This window comes from Malurus melanocephalus, unplaced genomic scaffold (genome assembly GCF_030028575.1).
Source record: "Malurus melanocephalus ecotype Western Australia unplaced genomic scaffold, MMel_1.1 scaffold_198, whole genome shotgun sequence".
NCBI lineage: Eukaryota > Metazoa > Chordata > Aves > Passeriformes > Maluridae > Malurus > Malurus melanocephalus.
The window spans coordinates 879,485-896,969 of record NW_026623430.1 but is presented as its reverse complement, the minus strand read 5'-3'; the positions used below and the strand labels follow the sequence as shown (position 1 = coordinate 896,969).

Sequence of the window (17,485 nt, the reverse complement as noted above, 5' to 3'; positions counted from 1 at the left end):
CCTGTGCAGCATTACAACCATTTAAAGAAGCATTGTTAAGTCTTTTGAATTACACAAGTATTTTCATTTGCAACCAGATGTCAGCAAATTAACTCATTTCAGGGTGTTTTCTAAACATGGAAAGCCTTGTGGAGACCCATTGTGTAGACAGCAATTTTTATAATTAAGGCATCCATCTCCCAAAGGGAAGAACCATGTAACAAGGCATCCATCACCCAAAGGGAAGTTTTAAACATTCATTTCTTATTCTGAAGGATGAGGAATTTTCTTGTCCTAAAATWAGCTATTATGTGAAAATACATGGCATATTCAAAATGCTTAAAGTATTTTTTTTATCCTTAATCTTTCTAGTTTATTATTCCTGCAAACCTTGATATAGCTAACCCAAGTTGATTCACTGCAGCTGACCAACATATTCCAGATATTTTTGTTTGGAATCTATAGCCAGCTGCTAAGATTTTCCASCAATTCTGCATTAGAGATAGCTATGGTCATTATTTACCTCTGGAAACATTGATTTTTAATTTTTTTTTAATACCAAAAAATGCACACCTTACAGTTTTGTCAGAATGATTAGACATTCCTCTTGACAGGTTAAAGCAAAATCATAGAATCATGGAATGGTTGTGGTTGGAAGGGACCTTAAACTGCTTCCAGTTCCAGCCCCACTTCCCCCCATCCCTGGGCAGGAACTGCATCCATTAGACCAGGCTGTTCAAAGCTGCATCCAAGGTGGCCATCAATGCTTCCAGGAATGTGGCATCCACATCTYCCCTGRGCAACMTGTTTCAGTGCCTCACTACCCTCACAGYAGAACAATTTCTTCCTAATATCTAAACTAAATTTATCCTCTTTCAGTTCAAATCCATTACCTTTGTCCTATCCCTCTGTACTGTTGTCAGAAGTCCCTCTTCAGCCCTGTAGCAGGCTCATCCCATGACCTGTAGGGCTGCTGTAGGGTCTGTCAGGAGCCCTCTCCACTGCAGCTCTCCAACCTGTCCTCATGGCAGAGGCTCTCCAGCCCCCTGACTGCTGAAATGTGCACAATGACTGCTTGTAGCAGTCATAGAATGCTATTACACACACATTCTTACCTCTTGCCATTCTGTAGGATACCAGGAGGGCGGGCAGTCAAAGCGATTACAGGCTTGCACGAGGGATGGCTTGGGTTTAGAGCACAAATCATCTGCCAAAATCACGGTCTCGTTGGTCTCTCTTGATAGCAGATGAGAACAGAAGACATCTCGTGTCTGCAAACCAACCCCACAGGTAAGACTGCAAGTGCTCCATTTCCCAATCTCCCATCTGTGAAGGGGTCAGGAGAGAAAATCTTAAGCACAGAACAAATTCACCTTAATTCTTCTCTYATTATAATGACAGATGGAGTGAAGAAACAGTAAATGAAAGGGAATTTTCCTTCTCTGATCAATGTCACTCTTGTAGCTGGAGGAGCAGGCTAAGATGAATATTTGCAGCTCTATATTTTCATCTCTTGTCAGAAGTTCTTGAAGTTCAAGTCTCTGGGATTCCYGCAAAACCACAGGAAAACTTTTGTGCCCTACAGTAGGAGGGTTTTTTTTGGTCTGTAGGAGCACTGAAAATCTTTTTCAAGATAGAGTGGATTTAATTAGCAGTTTTACTCCCCCCCATCTTAAATAAATAAGGAAGGTAGAAGTGAAATGCTGAGCACAAATTTCTTTTGGAAGATCCAGCTTTGGTATTCCTGACTGATTTTTCCATGCTTTTGAGATAGGAGGTACTAAGGCCTTGAGAGATGCAATGGGAGAGGACGAGATCATCTTCAACCCATGGATGAACACCTGCCACTGAACTAGATCTTCTCTGAACTAGCTATGCAGCCACAGGGAATTTCAGTGTTCATCACCTTAAACCCAGATTTCTGCTAYTTGAGCCATACTGAACAGAACCCCTAATTCTGTCAGCCAAACACAGAAAATYGTTTAAAGTATTAGGCCTTTCACTCGTGTTTCAAAGAGAAAACACTTCAGAGAGATATAGAAATGCGAACACAAAACCCCAGTTCTATATTCAGAGGGAATAAGAAAATAGTCACCTTAATAAATTAATGCAAAACTTTACACTGACCCAGATTGACTCCCACATCCAAAATGAAAGCATGGAAGCCAGGTAGTGCCACATTTTCTAAATATGAAGAGTGGCCTCTCTTCCAGCATGACATTATTGAGACTTATTGCTGAGGGAGTAAATTAAAAATTCAGGAAAAGGAAGGCTCAGAGAACCTATCTTTGAAGAAAGCAAATTCAGGCAGAAGCTGAAGAGGCTGATTAGGAAGGTGGATACCCTCAAGCTTCAAACAGGATGGAGGCAGATAATGAAGAAAAGTTATGAAACATGTCTGCAGAATGAAGCAGATTTTGGGRAAGAAGCAGAGAAAAACCACTCTGATGATCTGCAGTCGGTGGAAATAGCTCAGTGCATGTGAAATGCATCATGTTAGCAAACACATCACACAAATAACCATTTAAGATTGGGCTATCCTACAATCACAGAACAGTTCTAACCTCTTTTTATATTATAATGTTATTTTTTGAGCATGTTTCCCCCCTTTCAAGTAACACCTTGAACAAATGTAAACAGCTAGCATGTAAGCWTTTTTTTTTTCCWTTTTTYTCCTTAGATGATATCCTGATGGACCAAGGGCTGATTGCTCCCCTATTGTGCTCCATCTGCTGGTCACATTCTCTGATTTTTATAAACAGATACATGCTGAGCTCACATCACTGTAAGCACTAATGATGCTGWAATTTTCTTTGAGACAATATTTTTGGTTCAGTTAGCAGCAATAACAACTACGTGTTTAACCCTTTCTAATACTAAAAGCATCTTGCATGCTGAATTAGAAGTTCCCATGATCCTTTCCAGGCATGGAAGGACACAAATCTGGATACATGTACTGAGAGCTATTTATCAGTGAAATACAAGCCACATATGGCAGCCAGTTAAGCCAAGCTGGAGTATGTTGTCCATATGAATGATGTGGGGGGAGAGRTCTTCCCAGATTTTCCCATGAAATTGTCAGTCAGAATTAATGTGGATATCATCTACCCTTTAGTTTTGGCACAATCTAAAATAAGATATTTGAGTAGGTGGTGAAAAGAAGACATTTTCTTACTTCAGAATCTATTTTGATACATGGTTAGTTGCCAGTTTCTTTTTTTCAAGTGCTGGCAATAGCTATTGCCTCCAGCAACACATTGTTTGTTATTGGTATAAGTGCAAAATGTTTCTGTTGGCAGTTCACATCTCAGTGGCTAGCAAGCCACATAAACCCTTTGGACATCTTGGCTTCTTCAGAAGAGGGTATCTGTTTCTTCTTCCATAAAAATGCTGTGTTTTCGTAAAGAGAATTAGTGAACGCTGTGTTTCCGTAAAGAGAAAACAAAAAAAAAATTGTTTTTTCAGTGTTTGAAATTTCTGAATGTTGCAGGCTGCATCTCTTGCCCTACCCATAACTAGCTGTTTGTAGTTCTTTGCAACTGCATTAAAGCAGGGACTCCTTAGAGGAGCTCACGAACTATGAGGTCAAATTCCTCTTACCCATGTACTGCTGTGGTCCCAAGTGATTTTTATGGGCTTTCAAAGATGGAAAGTGAAGAATGTAGAGTAGAGCAGACATATGTAAAGTGCAGTGAGGATGTGCAAATAACTGAACCCATAAATAAAATGTAAGAACTTCAAAGTCCTAAGAAGCACAGACAAAAGCAGAAAAACAATGTGTTTTTATCCTTATACAGTAGGACTTTGGTGCATCTATGCTCCTAAATCCCTGGCTTGTCCTTGCTCTAAGTCTGTCTCCAGCTGTCCATCTCCACCTCCTAAATATCTAAGTGGCAGTTATGTATGTAAGAACAAACTAGATTAAAAAATATTTCAACTATTGTACTTAATATAAAACAGATTTCAAAATGTTTTTATCCTCTGCAGGATATATACACATAACTCTGCTGATATACTTAAAATACATGGAATATTTAAACTGATTGAACAAAAAATTATATTAATTCAAAACCATGGAGACATTTAGAGATGGTTAGCAAGAAGGAATTGTGACAGGAAAGAGGCAATTCACAGGGCTGGATGTGTTGAAATGAGTATGTGTCTACCAGTGAAACATGTATTAAAATACACATACATGAACATTTTTCAAATGAACATGGATGAAATGAAGTTTCTACTGGAAATATATAGGGAACAGAGGATGGTCCAAAAATACAACTTCTTTCAAGTAGAATCAAAATTTCAAAACCAAAACTGATTACAAAATTTTAGCTTTCCAAATGAATGATTTCCTTCTTCTAGCTACATCTAGAGTATCTTAGTAATTTTTTTAGAGTTGGTGAACTACATGGACATACAATGCTCATGAAGATAGCAAACTCATGGTGTGCCCGATCTTACTGCTTAATGCAATGGTTTTCCTTTAGGTTTTCCTACAATGTTAAGAGTATAGTCTGAAAACTAGGCACAATTTAATGAAAAACCCAACAAGCTGAAACACTAAATTTCCTGCATGTCCAGGAGCTAGGAAACTAGCTAGGAAACTACTAACAAAGTGAATTAGTAATGAACAGATTTTATGAACAGAAAAACACTAGTTAGAAAATTTTTTAGCAAGTTAATGTTATGAATTACACTGTAATAATGTGTAACCTACAATCACTTTTATGAATCATAAGTCTAAGTGCTAAAGGACAAATAATAAATTGCAATTTTCTGGAACAGTCTCATTAAGTAATTTAGGCTTATCAAAGCAATGCTTGTTCATATGCTTAATGCATGTAAACAATCAATTTCCACAATTAATCATGGTCAGTGTATTTTAAGATGTAAATACTCACAGTTTCCCTGAATAAAAGAAAGAGAATAACTGTGAAACTCAATGGCCAAAAAAGGCTCAATAATCTGAAAAACCTGAAACCTGATTACCTCCACAGGACGATTATTCCAGATTATGAATATAAGTCCAAAAATTAAAAAAATTCTTTTAAAAACCAGCTTGATCATGCTATTTGTAATAGGGTAATTATCTTGATGTGGATATTTAATTTAAAATTAATCTTTTAATCTTTCCTGTGGTCTTTAATTTAAACCTGGGCATTTGTTATCAGCCTCAGGCTGTTTAAAAGGAAAGAAGTTCCAACACRTGACATGAACATGTAAATCTTTAAAGTTCTAAACTTCTAATTATTAATTAGGAATGAACTTTCCTTCTTGCTTGCAATAGCAAAGAAAAAGATATCAACATCATATTGTGGCCCAGCAGTTCAGGTGGAAAACTGAAGGATCAATTGATAAGGATCTTGTTCCTGGCTCTTTGCTGAGCTCCAGAGGTGAATGAGGCCTGAACTGCGGTAACAGGGGCTAGCTTGTGAGTATGGCTATATTCCCTTTGAGTCCAAAGGGAACACTCAAGTGCTGGATCACACTGCTCTCCCACCTGTGTCACAACTTCACATTCACAAAATCACAACAAAATTTCTGTGTGGTGTTTTTTTTGGCTTTTCCCCCGAGCTTTGTCCATGCTGTCTAAGTTGCAATCTAACAGCAGAGATGTTCTCTTTCTTACTCTCTCTGTCTCTATCAGCTAGCACAATGGGAGCTTGGCAGGAGCCTCAAGGCTTTAGTGTGTCATGAATAACACTGTCACGTCAGTTCTGAAATGTCCCTCTCATTGCCACAAAAACTGGAACTCAGGCAATACTTCTGTCTGCTAGAGAGACCAAAAAATGGCACTGGCTGGTAAGAAGCTACTTATGGCAAGATAACCTGCTCGAATTCGCTGTTGCTCCAGCAGGGCTATGAGCCTTCAGATAAAATGCTCTCACAGCTCCCATAATCAGTCTTGAAAAAGTGATGTAGGTAGAACTTGTAGTTTTGAGCCTAAGCACTATGTAGCCAACAACTTTGGGTTAGCTCCCTTACGCACAGCATACATGGTAATCCCCAAATCATTCTAAGGTGTTAGGTGTTACAAGAATATTTTCTAGGGATGTAATTTAATCCTGACAGAGTCCCATCCAGCACTGCCAAGACATTTGAACATTGCACAGGAAAAGTAAACACTTTTCTAGACAAAGACCTCCCAAACTAGTTCTAAAAAAATGAAATTATTGTCATTTTTATGTGGTTAAGCCATATGAAAGTGATACAAAAGAACCCTTCTTATTTCTAAAATAAACATTCATCAGTGTGGAGAAAGGTTTGCCTGGAAACATCTGACTTAACATCTGTCACCTGCTTGCACAAAGACATTCCTCAGTGCACAAGGTCTGTGAGGCAGCTGTGCAAATGTGCATGCAACAGACTGAGTAAATCACATATTGTGCCAATACTGGCTTCCTGTTGTCCTCTGTCAACCTGTGCATTCTCCATTTGGCTGTGAAGACTGAGAAGTCTTCTCAGAGCCCATTCATCTCCTCCTTTCCAGTTCCCTTATGATCCTGGAACTGTGTTAAAGTTTCCTRTTTCATAGGTGTGAAAGGCTTTCTTGAGACTCATTTAACAGATATATCTTTGAGTATTGAGTAAAAAATTCTCCACATCACATGTCAGAATAATATTGATTTAAAAAAAAAAAAAAAATGCAAAGTACTTTTAAATCATCACTGGCAAAACCAGAACAATTCATACTTAAGTGTTGTTCAGTGGCAGCCTGACAAAATCCATTATACAGCATTGCCACTGTGACAAGGGAGCTGAACAGGAAGGAGAGATTTCAGGGGACTGTTTGCACAAGGGAAAATGAGGCACTTTCTTCAAAAAGTATCTTCGTTACAAGTGAAGGAAGTCCATTAAAGACAGACCTACGTGTGCAGACAACACATGTAAGCAGATCACAGGCTCAATGAAAGTGCTCTGGAAGCTGACAGAAGAGGCTCGCATTCTGTAAACTTASTGATACCAATTAACATTGCAGCTCATTAAAGCTGAGTGTGGCAGGGAACCAGTATTTATATAACAGATCCAAACAGAAGTACAGAAGGTAAATGGAATATGCAGCAAGTCTACAACTGACAATTCTGATTGCTAGAGTAACCTTCTGACATGCTCCAAGCAATATTTATAATGTTCCACACTTTAATAAAGGTCTTGCTGTCCCTTGAGTCAAAAGCAGTGAATGTCAACTATTCAAGCAGGACAGAAAAGAGAGTTTTGTGTTCCTCTGTCAACATTTTGAACAGTGGGAGGTTGTGCAGTGGGTCCTTCAGGGGACTTTTGCAGATACAGATTGCACAAACTACACAGGAACATGAAAAGGCAACTTCGGGCAAGTGAACTGGTCGGGCAGAGGATTTGTTGGAGGGATAAACAGATGTACTGGCTACTGAAAAGGGCCTCACATAAGACGTTTATTCTGTATAACTGCAGCATTGAGATCATTGATRGCAATGGCTCTCTTTAACGTAACTRACAGACTAAATTAGGTTTGATAAGATAAATGAGTACCAGTTTAGATTTGGGTTTATGGTTAAAGCAGCACCTTCTTACAAGAATGTTGTTCAATATATTATGTGAGAGACAATGGAAATAGAACCTTGGCAGGCCCTCTCAAGAATCAAACAATTAACAGTTAAGGAAAAGAGTAAACAGTGTAAAGGTGGAAAGCTGGCTCAGAAATAGTGTAGGGAGTTTTGAGGAATAGAACAGAAATTGCACAAGTCGTACTTGTGATGGGAGAGTGCAGAAACTGAATGAGGAGTCCATGGAGGAACACACACTTAGGGAACTACAGCAGGCTCAGCTAAGGTACCTTGCCCTAAACCTACATTGAAGCAATGCAGAAACACAAGAACCTCTAATTTATGAAATAAATTTTGCACATCAGTCTACATGATTCTTCTGCAAAGAARCAAAGGAACAATGTCCTGGTTTCTGCTCAGAGTTAATTTCTTCCTATAGCTGGTTGGATTAAGTGTGAGACTAATGTTGGTATTTGATTTGCTGCTAAGTAGTGTTTATACTAAGTTGAGGATTTTTTTTATGTCTCATGTTGTGCCCATGAAGAGGACCAGAATAAAAACTCTGAAGGAGCATAGCCAGGACAGGTGACCTGAACTGGTCAAAAGGCTATTGGACACGGTACAATGTCATGCCTCATACATAAACTGGAGGTGTTACCTGCAAGGGGGGTGACTGGGGTGTTAAGATGGGGTCTGGTATCAGTCAGAAGGTGAGCAATAGTATTGTGCATCACTTGCTCTTCCTTGTTTGTTTTCTTCCCCTCTTATTATCATTCTCATTCTCATCATTATCATTATTATTATGATGATCTGCTATAATTATTATATGTTATTTCAGTTTCAATTATTAAACCCTTCTTCTCCCAACCTACAGGATCTAGTTTAGATTCTCCTTCCCATTCCACTGAGGTGTGAGGGGGTGAGTGTGAAGTTTCCTGGTGCTTAGCTGCCTGCTGGGTTTAAATCACAGCAGTTTAACACCCTGCTGCCCATGACAGAGYGGCTTCATGTTGAAGACTCCCTGGCTCTTTTCACATTGGTGCTCTCCATGCAGGACTATGTCATAAGTCAACATCATTTTTACACCTACCTTTATAGCATTTGGAAAATGTTAAAAACCCCAGCTATTCCTGAAGGAGGTATCAACAAGCTTACAGACACCAGAAGCCAAAGAAAGAAAAAGGTCAGCAGGTGAGAAAGACGTGCTATCAACCAACAATTTTAAATCTGAAATTCCTTCTAAAACTAAGCTTTTAAAAAATGAGATAGTTGAAAATGGATGCAGACAGTACAGAAATAATACACAAAAATCCTGAGTTCACAAATGGTAAGGTCAATATTCATGAACAATGAGATTTTGTCCCACAGAGTAACAAGGCTCCCTAAATCTAAAGAAGCCTTTGCTGAAACCTTAAGGGCAGGAAAGAAGTAAAGAAGATGCCACTGGATTGAATGGACAAAGCAAGTATATCCGTGAATGAAAGAGTGTTCAGATAACAGTGAGTGGGTTTCAGTAATTCACTAGCAAGTCCAARTTTTATGAGAAGTACTGCCACAAAAAACAGCAGATAACACAAGCTTATTGCTGACCTGGCTGGCAGGATTACAGGGGTAATATTTTCAATAGGATGAACTGTTCCTGAACTATCTCACCAGAAGATACAAACAGGCTGTCTTTCAAAATCAGGCATACACAGTATTTTTCTCTAGTTTTTAGTAGGGAGAGGGCAGAACTTAATAACTAGTAGAACTTACAAATATACGTATATAACTATATGCTAGTGTGATTGAATTCAGGAAACCTCACAATGCCTGCTTACATTCCCTTACATTCTGCTTTGAGTTCCCTTCAATGCCCTTCTTCAACATACTGTTAAAAAGGCAGTACAAGAAWTTTGTTGCAAGGGCACATCCAGATCCAGTATTTTATGTTTAATTGCTACATCAACATAAATCTGCTTGCAGAATCCACACAATATAGAACGGCAACTCAACACACTTCTCTAAATTTTCCTGAGTGAGAAACTGGCTTCTTAGGTCTTGATGAAAATAATAACTTTATACATGGGAGGGGAAATGAACCTGTCTGATGTACCTGAAAATCTTTGTTTAGATCAGTAACCAGAACAATGTAAGCATTAGAATTAAACCAACAAACAAACTTCCGTTCAATATAGTTACAACAGCACAATTCTGTGGTAATTACATTCACAGACCTCTTTGTGAGTGCTTCAAGTGTCTCCCAAGGCTGTGAATGACTACGACCTACTAACAACTGGTTAGAGTATACATCAACTTAGTCACAATTTTAAAGGGTAATTGCACACTGAAGATGGAAATTTTCATGGACACAAATAGGTCTTGCTGTGCTTCTGGAGATGTGACAGACCTACTTGGCAGATAGAGAATTCTTTGTTTAATCAGACTGACTCCTTTAATAGGTACTTAATTCACTCCAAACTGAATGGAAATGAGGGCACCTTTTCCATTTATTTCATGTCTAAATCTTTCTGATGAGTAACTAGGTCACAGAACTGTACAGTATATTTTCAGGAATTAGGGMCATATTTTTATTTTTCTTTTACATATCTTTTCACTCATAAAAGTTTATTGGTTTGAAAGCATTGGGTATTCCTCAGACTACTCTTATAAATTACTTCAGCAATGCTGTAAGTGGAAGACAAAACAGTGCTGTTCATTTCACCCCTTTTCAAAGGAAGTGAAGATGCATAGTAAAATCAGCCATTTATAAGACCCTGTAGCTTGTTTCATATGTTAATGCTGAAGTGAAAAAGTTAATCCTGGTCATTATGCTACAAAACATCTGACTTAACTTCATGTTTGGCACAAAAGGAAAGACATGCTTTTATTGCTGCTGTTGGGAAAGATCTTTGGGGAATGAAATCCTGCTGTTGAGGCAGTAAATTAATACTCAAGAAGATGGAGCATAAATTTAGAGTAAAAAGTGAGGAGTAGAAGCTAACATATGAAACCCTGGAGTGAGACCGTATTTGTTCAGAATACTGGAAAATATGAAGTGGCAGTGGATCCTAAATTCTGGCATTAGTAAAGAGAAGGGTGRGGAGAAATGGCTGTATTAAGGTGACTAAAGCCAGAAAATTGACTGGGCCAGGAAAAAAAAAGAAGAGTAGCTGTCCTCTGCAGAGGAACTCAATAAGTCCCTAGCATGAATTTAAGCTAATAGGGATCATTAACCAAGCTATAACAAAACTGTATTAGGCCATGGCAAGATTGTTTCAATACAGGGGTGTACTGACTTGGAGAAATGTGTGAACTGGAGATCTGCGTAAAGGAAAATAATCTACCCAGGTATACTGAACAAGAGGTGTGGTTTATCACCCAAAGTAAGAAGGATATATGGTGTAAATTACTAGAAAAATAATTGACAATTGCACTCTAATATTTTATGAAGATAGTAGTCTGATGGGAATACAAGCTGAAATGAAGGAAAGTGTCTATTAATGTAGTCCTGTCTACTGAAGGAACKGTCATATTATTTAAAAAAGCAAAATGGCTGGGGAAGACCTCTGAAATTTTAAACTAGAAGATCTGGAGGCGGGGTGTGATGGAGACTCCAGAGCAGCTCCTCTGACCCTCCAACCTTGCAAGCTGCTTTGCTTCACATTTCTATGTGACAACATGACAGAAAAGAGTCTCCTTGGTGACCTCCCTGTAAGTGCAGCTGAGCCAGGGGCACAGAGGAGCATGCAGTTACTGCCCACCACAGGCAACAATACCAAAGAGAAAGGTGAGGCGTGGGCTGTCACACACATCTTGGACAATCTTCTGAGAGCTGGAAAGGGTGCAAAGCAGGAGATTACACCACAGAGCAATGTTTTTAGACTAATACAGACTAATGCATCTGAAGGCCAGGATGGCATAGAGTAGTTGGGGTAGGCATGCAGGTAATGCACACAGAGCATAACAGATACAGCTAGGGAGGGCAGCTTGTTTAGGCATCTCTGTGCAGGCCTGTTTAGCATAGTAAACTGAGGCAGTAAATGACATTATGATCCCCTCACCAAGTCCATGACTACCGTCTAAGATGCTTCGCAAACTAAAGGCTTCAAACAAGGGTGAATMTGCCCTGTGTGACAGCATATTCCTTCTAATGTCTGATTCTCCCACYTCTTCCACCACTGCTTCAGGCTGTGGTCTGTGATCCCAGAAGACTCAGTGCGCTACATCTTACGAGGCTCTCCAAGATATTCTCAGTGCACTTCAGCTAAAAATAGTCTTAAATGTATCCCACTCAAAAAATACGTCAGTTGTTTGTGAGGGTTTTCAAACCTGTCTGCATCACAAAGAGACAGTAACACCATCTTTACATCATTAATGCTATTTCTAACTTACAACTCTGAAAAAAACCCCAAATGGCAAYATAACAAGAACTGGTTTCCCCTGCCAGTAAGGCTATAGTGCAATGTCTGTAGACATAATGACTTGCAGATCTTTTAATCTTTTTCATGAATTAGATAGACATGCTCTAATATTTCATCCCACCAATGCAAAACACATCTGCACTAACACCCTTCCATATAGAGGTCACCTTTAATGGATTAGGGAAAGCTCTGGCCCTTTCACACACATTGAATTAATTTCAGATTGTTGATGGGAGCATGTCTTACACTAAGTCTGACCTATCACCAATCGAATGCATTGAAATCTTGTTGATTATTTTATCCTTTGTAGTTTGACTTTAGCTGGGAAATAGAAAAACAGATGGACAATACCACATTCACCAAATAAACATTAAAATACTAACAGGTGATTCATCACACAAACTCAAATCATGCAGACAAAGAAGAAAAAAAAAAGAAAGATGATAAAAGGTCTGTGCAATGAGGCAGAGCCCAGACTAACTCAGGCAACGTTTACCTTTTTGGTCAGGTATCAGGACCTGATACCTGTCTTTTTTTAAAAACAACAGAGGCTTGAAGCAGTAAAGGGAGACTGCTGGGGTGAAACAGCGTGCTATTCCTAGAACCATCTGCTTTTTCTTCTTCTTTTTTTTTTTAATTTTGTGGAATTCAGCTATTCTTTGTTTTACAGAAATAAAAGATCAGTTTTGAAAATATTCATGAACAATGCTGTAGAAATTGCCTGTAATTTCCTCCATTTTCAGCCATCTGGTTTTCATTGTTTCCCTTCTCTGTTCTCTACTCCATACATGTTTACCAAATCTTTTCAGCACACATTGACCAAATTATTGAGCAGTTATAATTAATGACACAGCTACAACATTCTCTTTCACCCCTTTGGTAGAGCTTGTTGGCTCACCATGAGGTGCTCATGCTGCTGCTCTTATAAACAAGAGCAATTATATCTGAATAGATGATGATGCCTCTGTAATTTGGGCTGTGGAGGCTGAGGAAAAGACACTACTTGGATGTGAGTAATTTTGTTGTTGAAAACAGCAATGCCAACATTGAAACATTGGTTCTTCCAATTGTTTTTTTTCTTGTAATTTAGAATACAAACAGCAATTAGCAAAACTTTGTGATCTTCCATTCTTTTTTTTTTTTTTTTTTTCACTTGGGGAAGAAACTTCTAGACATTGAACAGCTACTCTGAGTTAACTTCTGGAAGACCATGCTCTGTGCAATTATTGATACGTAATTCAACTGATAGAGCTTGACTGACACAAATTAAGGAACTGAATGACTGAATTAAAATGGCCATAGTCTTCATTCCTCTCTTTCCTGTGGAAAGCGTCCTGACTCTCCTAGTACATCAAAACAAACTATACCTTTTCTTTTTAGAARTATTAACAAGTGCATACCAAGTTAATGCTAACAGATTTTACTCTGTAACTATTGTGTTGAAAGTCAGTTATTAGCTCCCAGCTGAGAAATCACCTTTGCAGTGTTTCCCATTTTTTCACATCCACTTCAAAATGGGAAATTTTTTTACATTGTTTTCCAGGAGAAAAGGGTCTGGACTCTTTTTCTGTTATTGTTCTTGAAGCAATAAGCAAAGAACTCTCAACAAAATCTGAAACCCCAGGAGACTCAGTTGGGATTCGAATGTGGAGGAAAGCTTCCAATTTTTTTGTGTGCAGCTCTTCCTGATTCTTATTTTTTCTTCTGTAAGAATTTTGAGCATGAGATTTTTCTGACTCCATACAGCTGTGAATATCTGAAGACAGATTTCTGTGGTTTAGTTTTTGTCTCCTTCCATGTACTCAGAACAGTAATGTGCTAAGATATTAAGCCAGAATTTCAAAGAAAATTACAAAGCATTCTCAGCTGCTGTACAAGCASCATCACCTTTCAGTGTTTTCATAAATGTGATGCATTGCCAGTATGTTCTAGCTTTTACCATATTCTGTTCCAAGACAGACCAGAGCAATAAGCGATTGAAAAGGCTGATGCTACCAYATTTAAAGATAAAGTATTAAGTGAGTAATGAAGTTTTCTAGTCTATCCACATCTATTTTCARTAAGGAGCAAAATGAACAATAACAATGCAGATCCCTTTAGTATTATTCTTCTGAAGTGTCAAAAAAAATAAAAAAAAGGATGGATCAAAATCAGAATGAAATTACTCTTCACTGACTACTTCCCCAATAACTTTCTTGAGCTGCATGCCTTCTGATCCTCCAGAAAGGCCGAAGGGATCCTGTAGTTCATTGCTTTTGTCTATCTATCTATTTTTAGTAAAATAGCTATAACATTTATTTACAGCTTGCACAACTAACCTTTTGAGGGGCTACACTGTCAGCTCACTCATAACCAAAAATGCCTGCAGCATAAGCAACATTAATCTTTAAGTTCTAATATTTAAACTTTCTCCCACTTAAGCTAAGCAAGATCTTTATCTGTACCAAATTTTAGAGACAAGCATTAAATTCTGAGCATGCTGGCTGTTTAGATTCAAGAAATGTCACTGGAATAATTTCTCCAAATATATTAGGAGAGAATTTTGGTTCTCTTGGGGAAGACTTCTTAGCCTTTTCTTCATGCTGTGGACCATATTTCCTTGCCTACCAAGACATTCATTGCCATCTCGGTTGCCGTTTCAGTGGAATGCCTCTTCTACCCACAACAATTGCWTGCTCCAGCAGTCACTTATCCATCAGGAATATTTTAGGAAAGTAGTTTTTATAATTTTAGCTTCTGTTAACACACTTAAGCAGCTGGAAAATAGAGAGAAGAGCCAACACTATGAGGCCAGCCAGCTCTCTCTATAAGTCATCAGCAAAAGCTCTGGGAAGTATCAATGATTCACAGATTTTGGAAACTCCTGTAAAAGAGATTTAAGTTCACAGCCACAGTGTATTATAATTTTTGGACTAGTCAGTGAGTAGAAATGCCTTCATCAGCATTCATAAGGACATGATTTTAGTCTRCATTTCCATCAGACTCCCAGATCAAAATTTATTGAATTAGAATCCTGAAGTATTTTATGATTTAAACAAGGAAAAAATCCCAATTTAAAGAAATAATCCACTTCCCCCACCTTTTTTTCCCCAAGTATCAAGCTGCTCTAAATAATAATTATAAAGCAAAAATCKTTATACACTAATACTATCTGTTTCATTAATATACCATTGTATTTAATACAGTGACATTGGTTGGTGTAGCACTTCAGAAACCTGAAGGAAATAAAGTAGTTACCCCGTCACAGCCTGCCTGGGAGACACATCAGCCTGCCTCATTGCCTCTCTTTCCATCAGCCACACCACCTGCAGTCTGCAGGCCCACTTGCTCTGATCAGAGGAACCATTTTGCAGAATACGTGCTACTCTTCATCCTGTGTCACTTAAATCTCTGCAGACAGGCAATTTCCTCCAGACTGAGGGGGTCTTGAGGAGAGAAGCTGGATATATGGAGGGGARAGTCATTTCCCCTCTTCTCAGCTGCAGCTGTAGGGGTGGATTGGAGCTGCTCAGTCTTCCCCCTATGCATCAATCCCCTTTCACCTCTGCTACACAGGTGTATTCTCACCTATGGTATGATCATCTCGTAATTCATGGAGTGAAATGCATACCTATGGTGGCTTTAAACTAGCTCCACTCTGATAGCAAGGTGACCACAGTGCCACAGATAATCACACAGATTAACTCAAGAAGCATTTATGCAATTACTCAGGTTACTTTTGTAACAAAAGCCACATAAATACTAGCCTACATAAATGTATTTTGCTTTTTTTTAACCAATAGCCAAACTTATTTTCCATGTCAGAAATGTTCTACCATGCACTCTCAGGTCCAGTGATGCTTCTACCTATTAATTGCCACAAGAGTTCCACCTACAAAATTATTTTTGAACGTTTCTGTGATATTTGTATGTTGTTTCCAGCAATAAAGACAATTTTAAAACAGGGTTTCAGTGTCCTCATGACCAATACTTGTAATTCTTTGGTATTTCTAATTTCAACCTATTTATCTCTGCTTGCCACAAATTCAAACTCCTGATTACCAACCAWACCCTTACTTCTGTCCTCATTGTTATTGCATGCAGGCCATATTTGATGCCATCTTTGATTTTTAGTGTGAACCTTCTCTGCATATCCCAAATCAACTATTCCTCATAACAACTTAATTCTCCCTAGCCTGTTGTCCTATAAAACACACATCCACCTGCCAACACACACTCTAAGGTATATGTCCAACCTGAACAGCACTGAGTGTTTTAAATAGTCCAGAATTATACATCAATGTATTTAAAATCTGCTGCACAATGGAGTAAATGCACCTGTGTACAAGCAGGGAAAAGACAATAAGTATACACTACATCTTGAAGATTGACCGACCCTATTTATATAAACCACAAGAATGTCATAATAGCTATTTTCTGTTGTCGAGGCTGAAGATGTGAATCTCTGCAGACAAAGATCTAGTGTTCTTAGAGTCATGATTGTGGAAAATGMCAGAGGACAGAGATGAAGAGATTCCACAAAACCTTTTCTGAGAGGGGAGGCTAGAGAAGATCTTTAAACGTGAGAAAACTCTGGGTAAAGTTGATCTAATCCACAGACAGTCTGCTTGAAGGACTTGAGGACTTGAAGAGGCAAGCATTCTGAGGTTTGCCCTTTGGTCTGACTGCTCCTTTTTGCTTCCTCGTCAATATGATGGTGGCAGGAAGAGGTTGTAAACCCCTGCAGTCTGAGAAAGGCATGCTTGAGGCAATGTGTGTCTCCAGACCGAAAGGCAATAGAGTTTGGGGTCACTTAAAATGATGCCTACCTTGGGGGGCAGGGGTCCAGGCTACAGGCTTTCAGCAGCTGCGGAGGGCGACGGCTGCTAACACACAGTGTCTCGTCTGCAGTCTCCCTAGTTTGTTTGTTCAGACAGGTCACCACAGCCTCCTGGACACCTGCACACAACAAATAATGGTCAYAGCCAGCTCTCTGTACCTGCAGGGGCAGCCACGCTCAGACATGGGCCCAAGAGGGCCAGCAGGGCTGCAGCCTATGGTGACACACAGCCTCGGGTTGGCAGCTCCGGGGGTGCAGCCCCAGCTATAGACTTGTCATTGCTTTCCTTTTCTCTGAAAGATTTCTCAGTTGCAGTGAACGGTCCATGAGTTTATTCACTGCTCACACCTCCCTGGACAGATCCCCGGACAGAAATTTGTCCAGGGCTCTCCAGGGACTCATTTTCTCCCCAATGAGGCACTTTATTTTTCAGTCCAAGCAGGCTAAGGTGTGAAGATGGTCATGGCTTTCCTATGCAGTATTTTAACCAATATGACTGCTACACATGCAAAAGCAAAGCAAAGCATTCAGCTGCTCTCAGTTACTCTTCTGCATCCACGGGCCTGTACRTAAACTAAAGATGTAAACATGCAGAGGGTATCTGAGAGCTGTGAAACAATGGGGTAGAGAGAGCTAGGAAAGAACAGGTTGCAGTTGGGACTAAGAGAAATTGGAAGATTTGGTTAGTATGTTTTGACTCAGAAATTCCTTGCTAATTCCAAATTCCTAATGTAGTCTATGGCATAGCAGTTACTCTGTCT

The 17,485-nt window shown here is 39.1% G+C and overlaps 1 protein-coding gene across 1 annotated transcript in view; it reads right to left on the bottom strand.

Annotated features, from left to right (window-relative positions):
* The window catches only part of ADAMTSL1 (ADAMTS like 1), a 370,874-nt gene that overhangs the window by 48,815 nt on the left and 304,574 nt on the right, over positions 1-17,485 (bottom strand). The window contains exons 16-17 of the mRNA XM_057373470.1: positions 16,714-16,843; positions 1,095-1,305 (exon numbers count right to left, since the gene is read on the bottom strand). Coding sequence (XP_057229453.1) covers positions 1,095-1,305; positions 16,714-16,843 — 341 coding nt within the window. The remainder of the gene's footprint in view (positions 1-1,094; positions 1,306-16,713; positions 16,844-17,485) is intronic.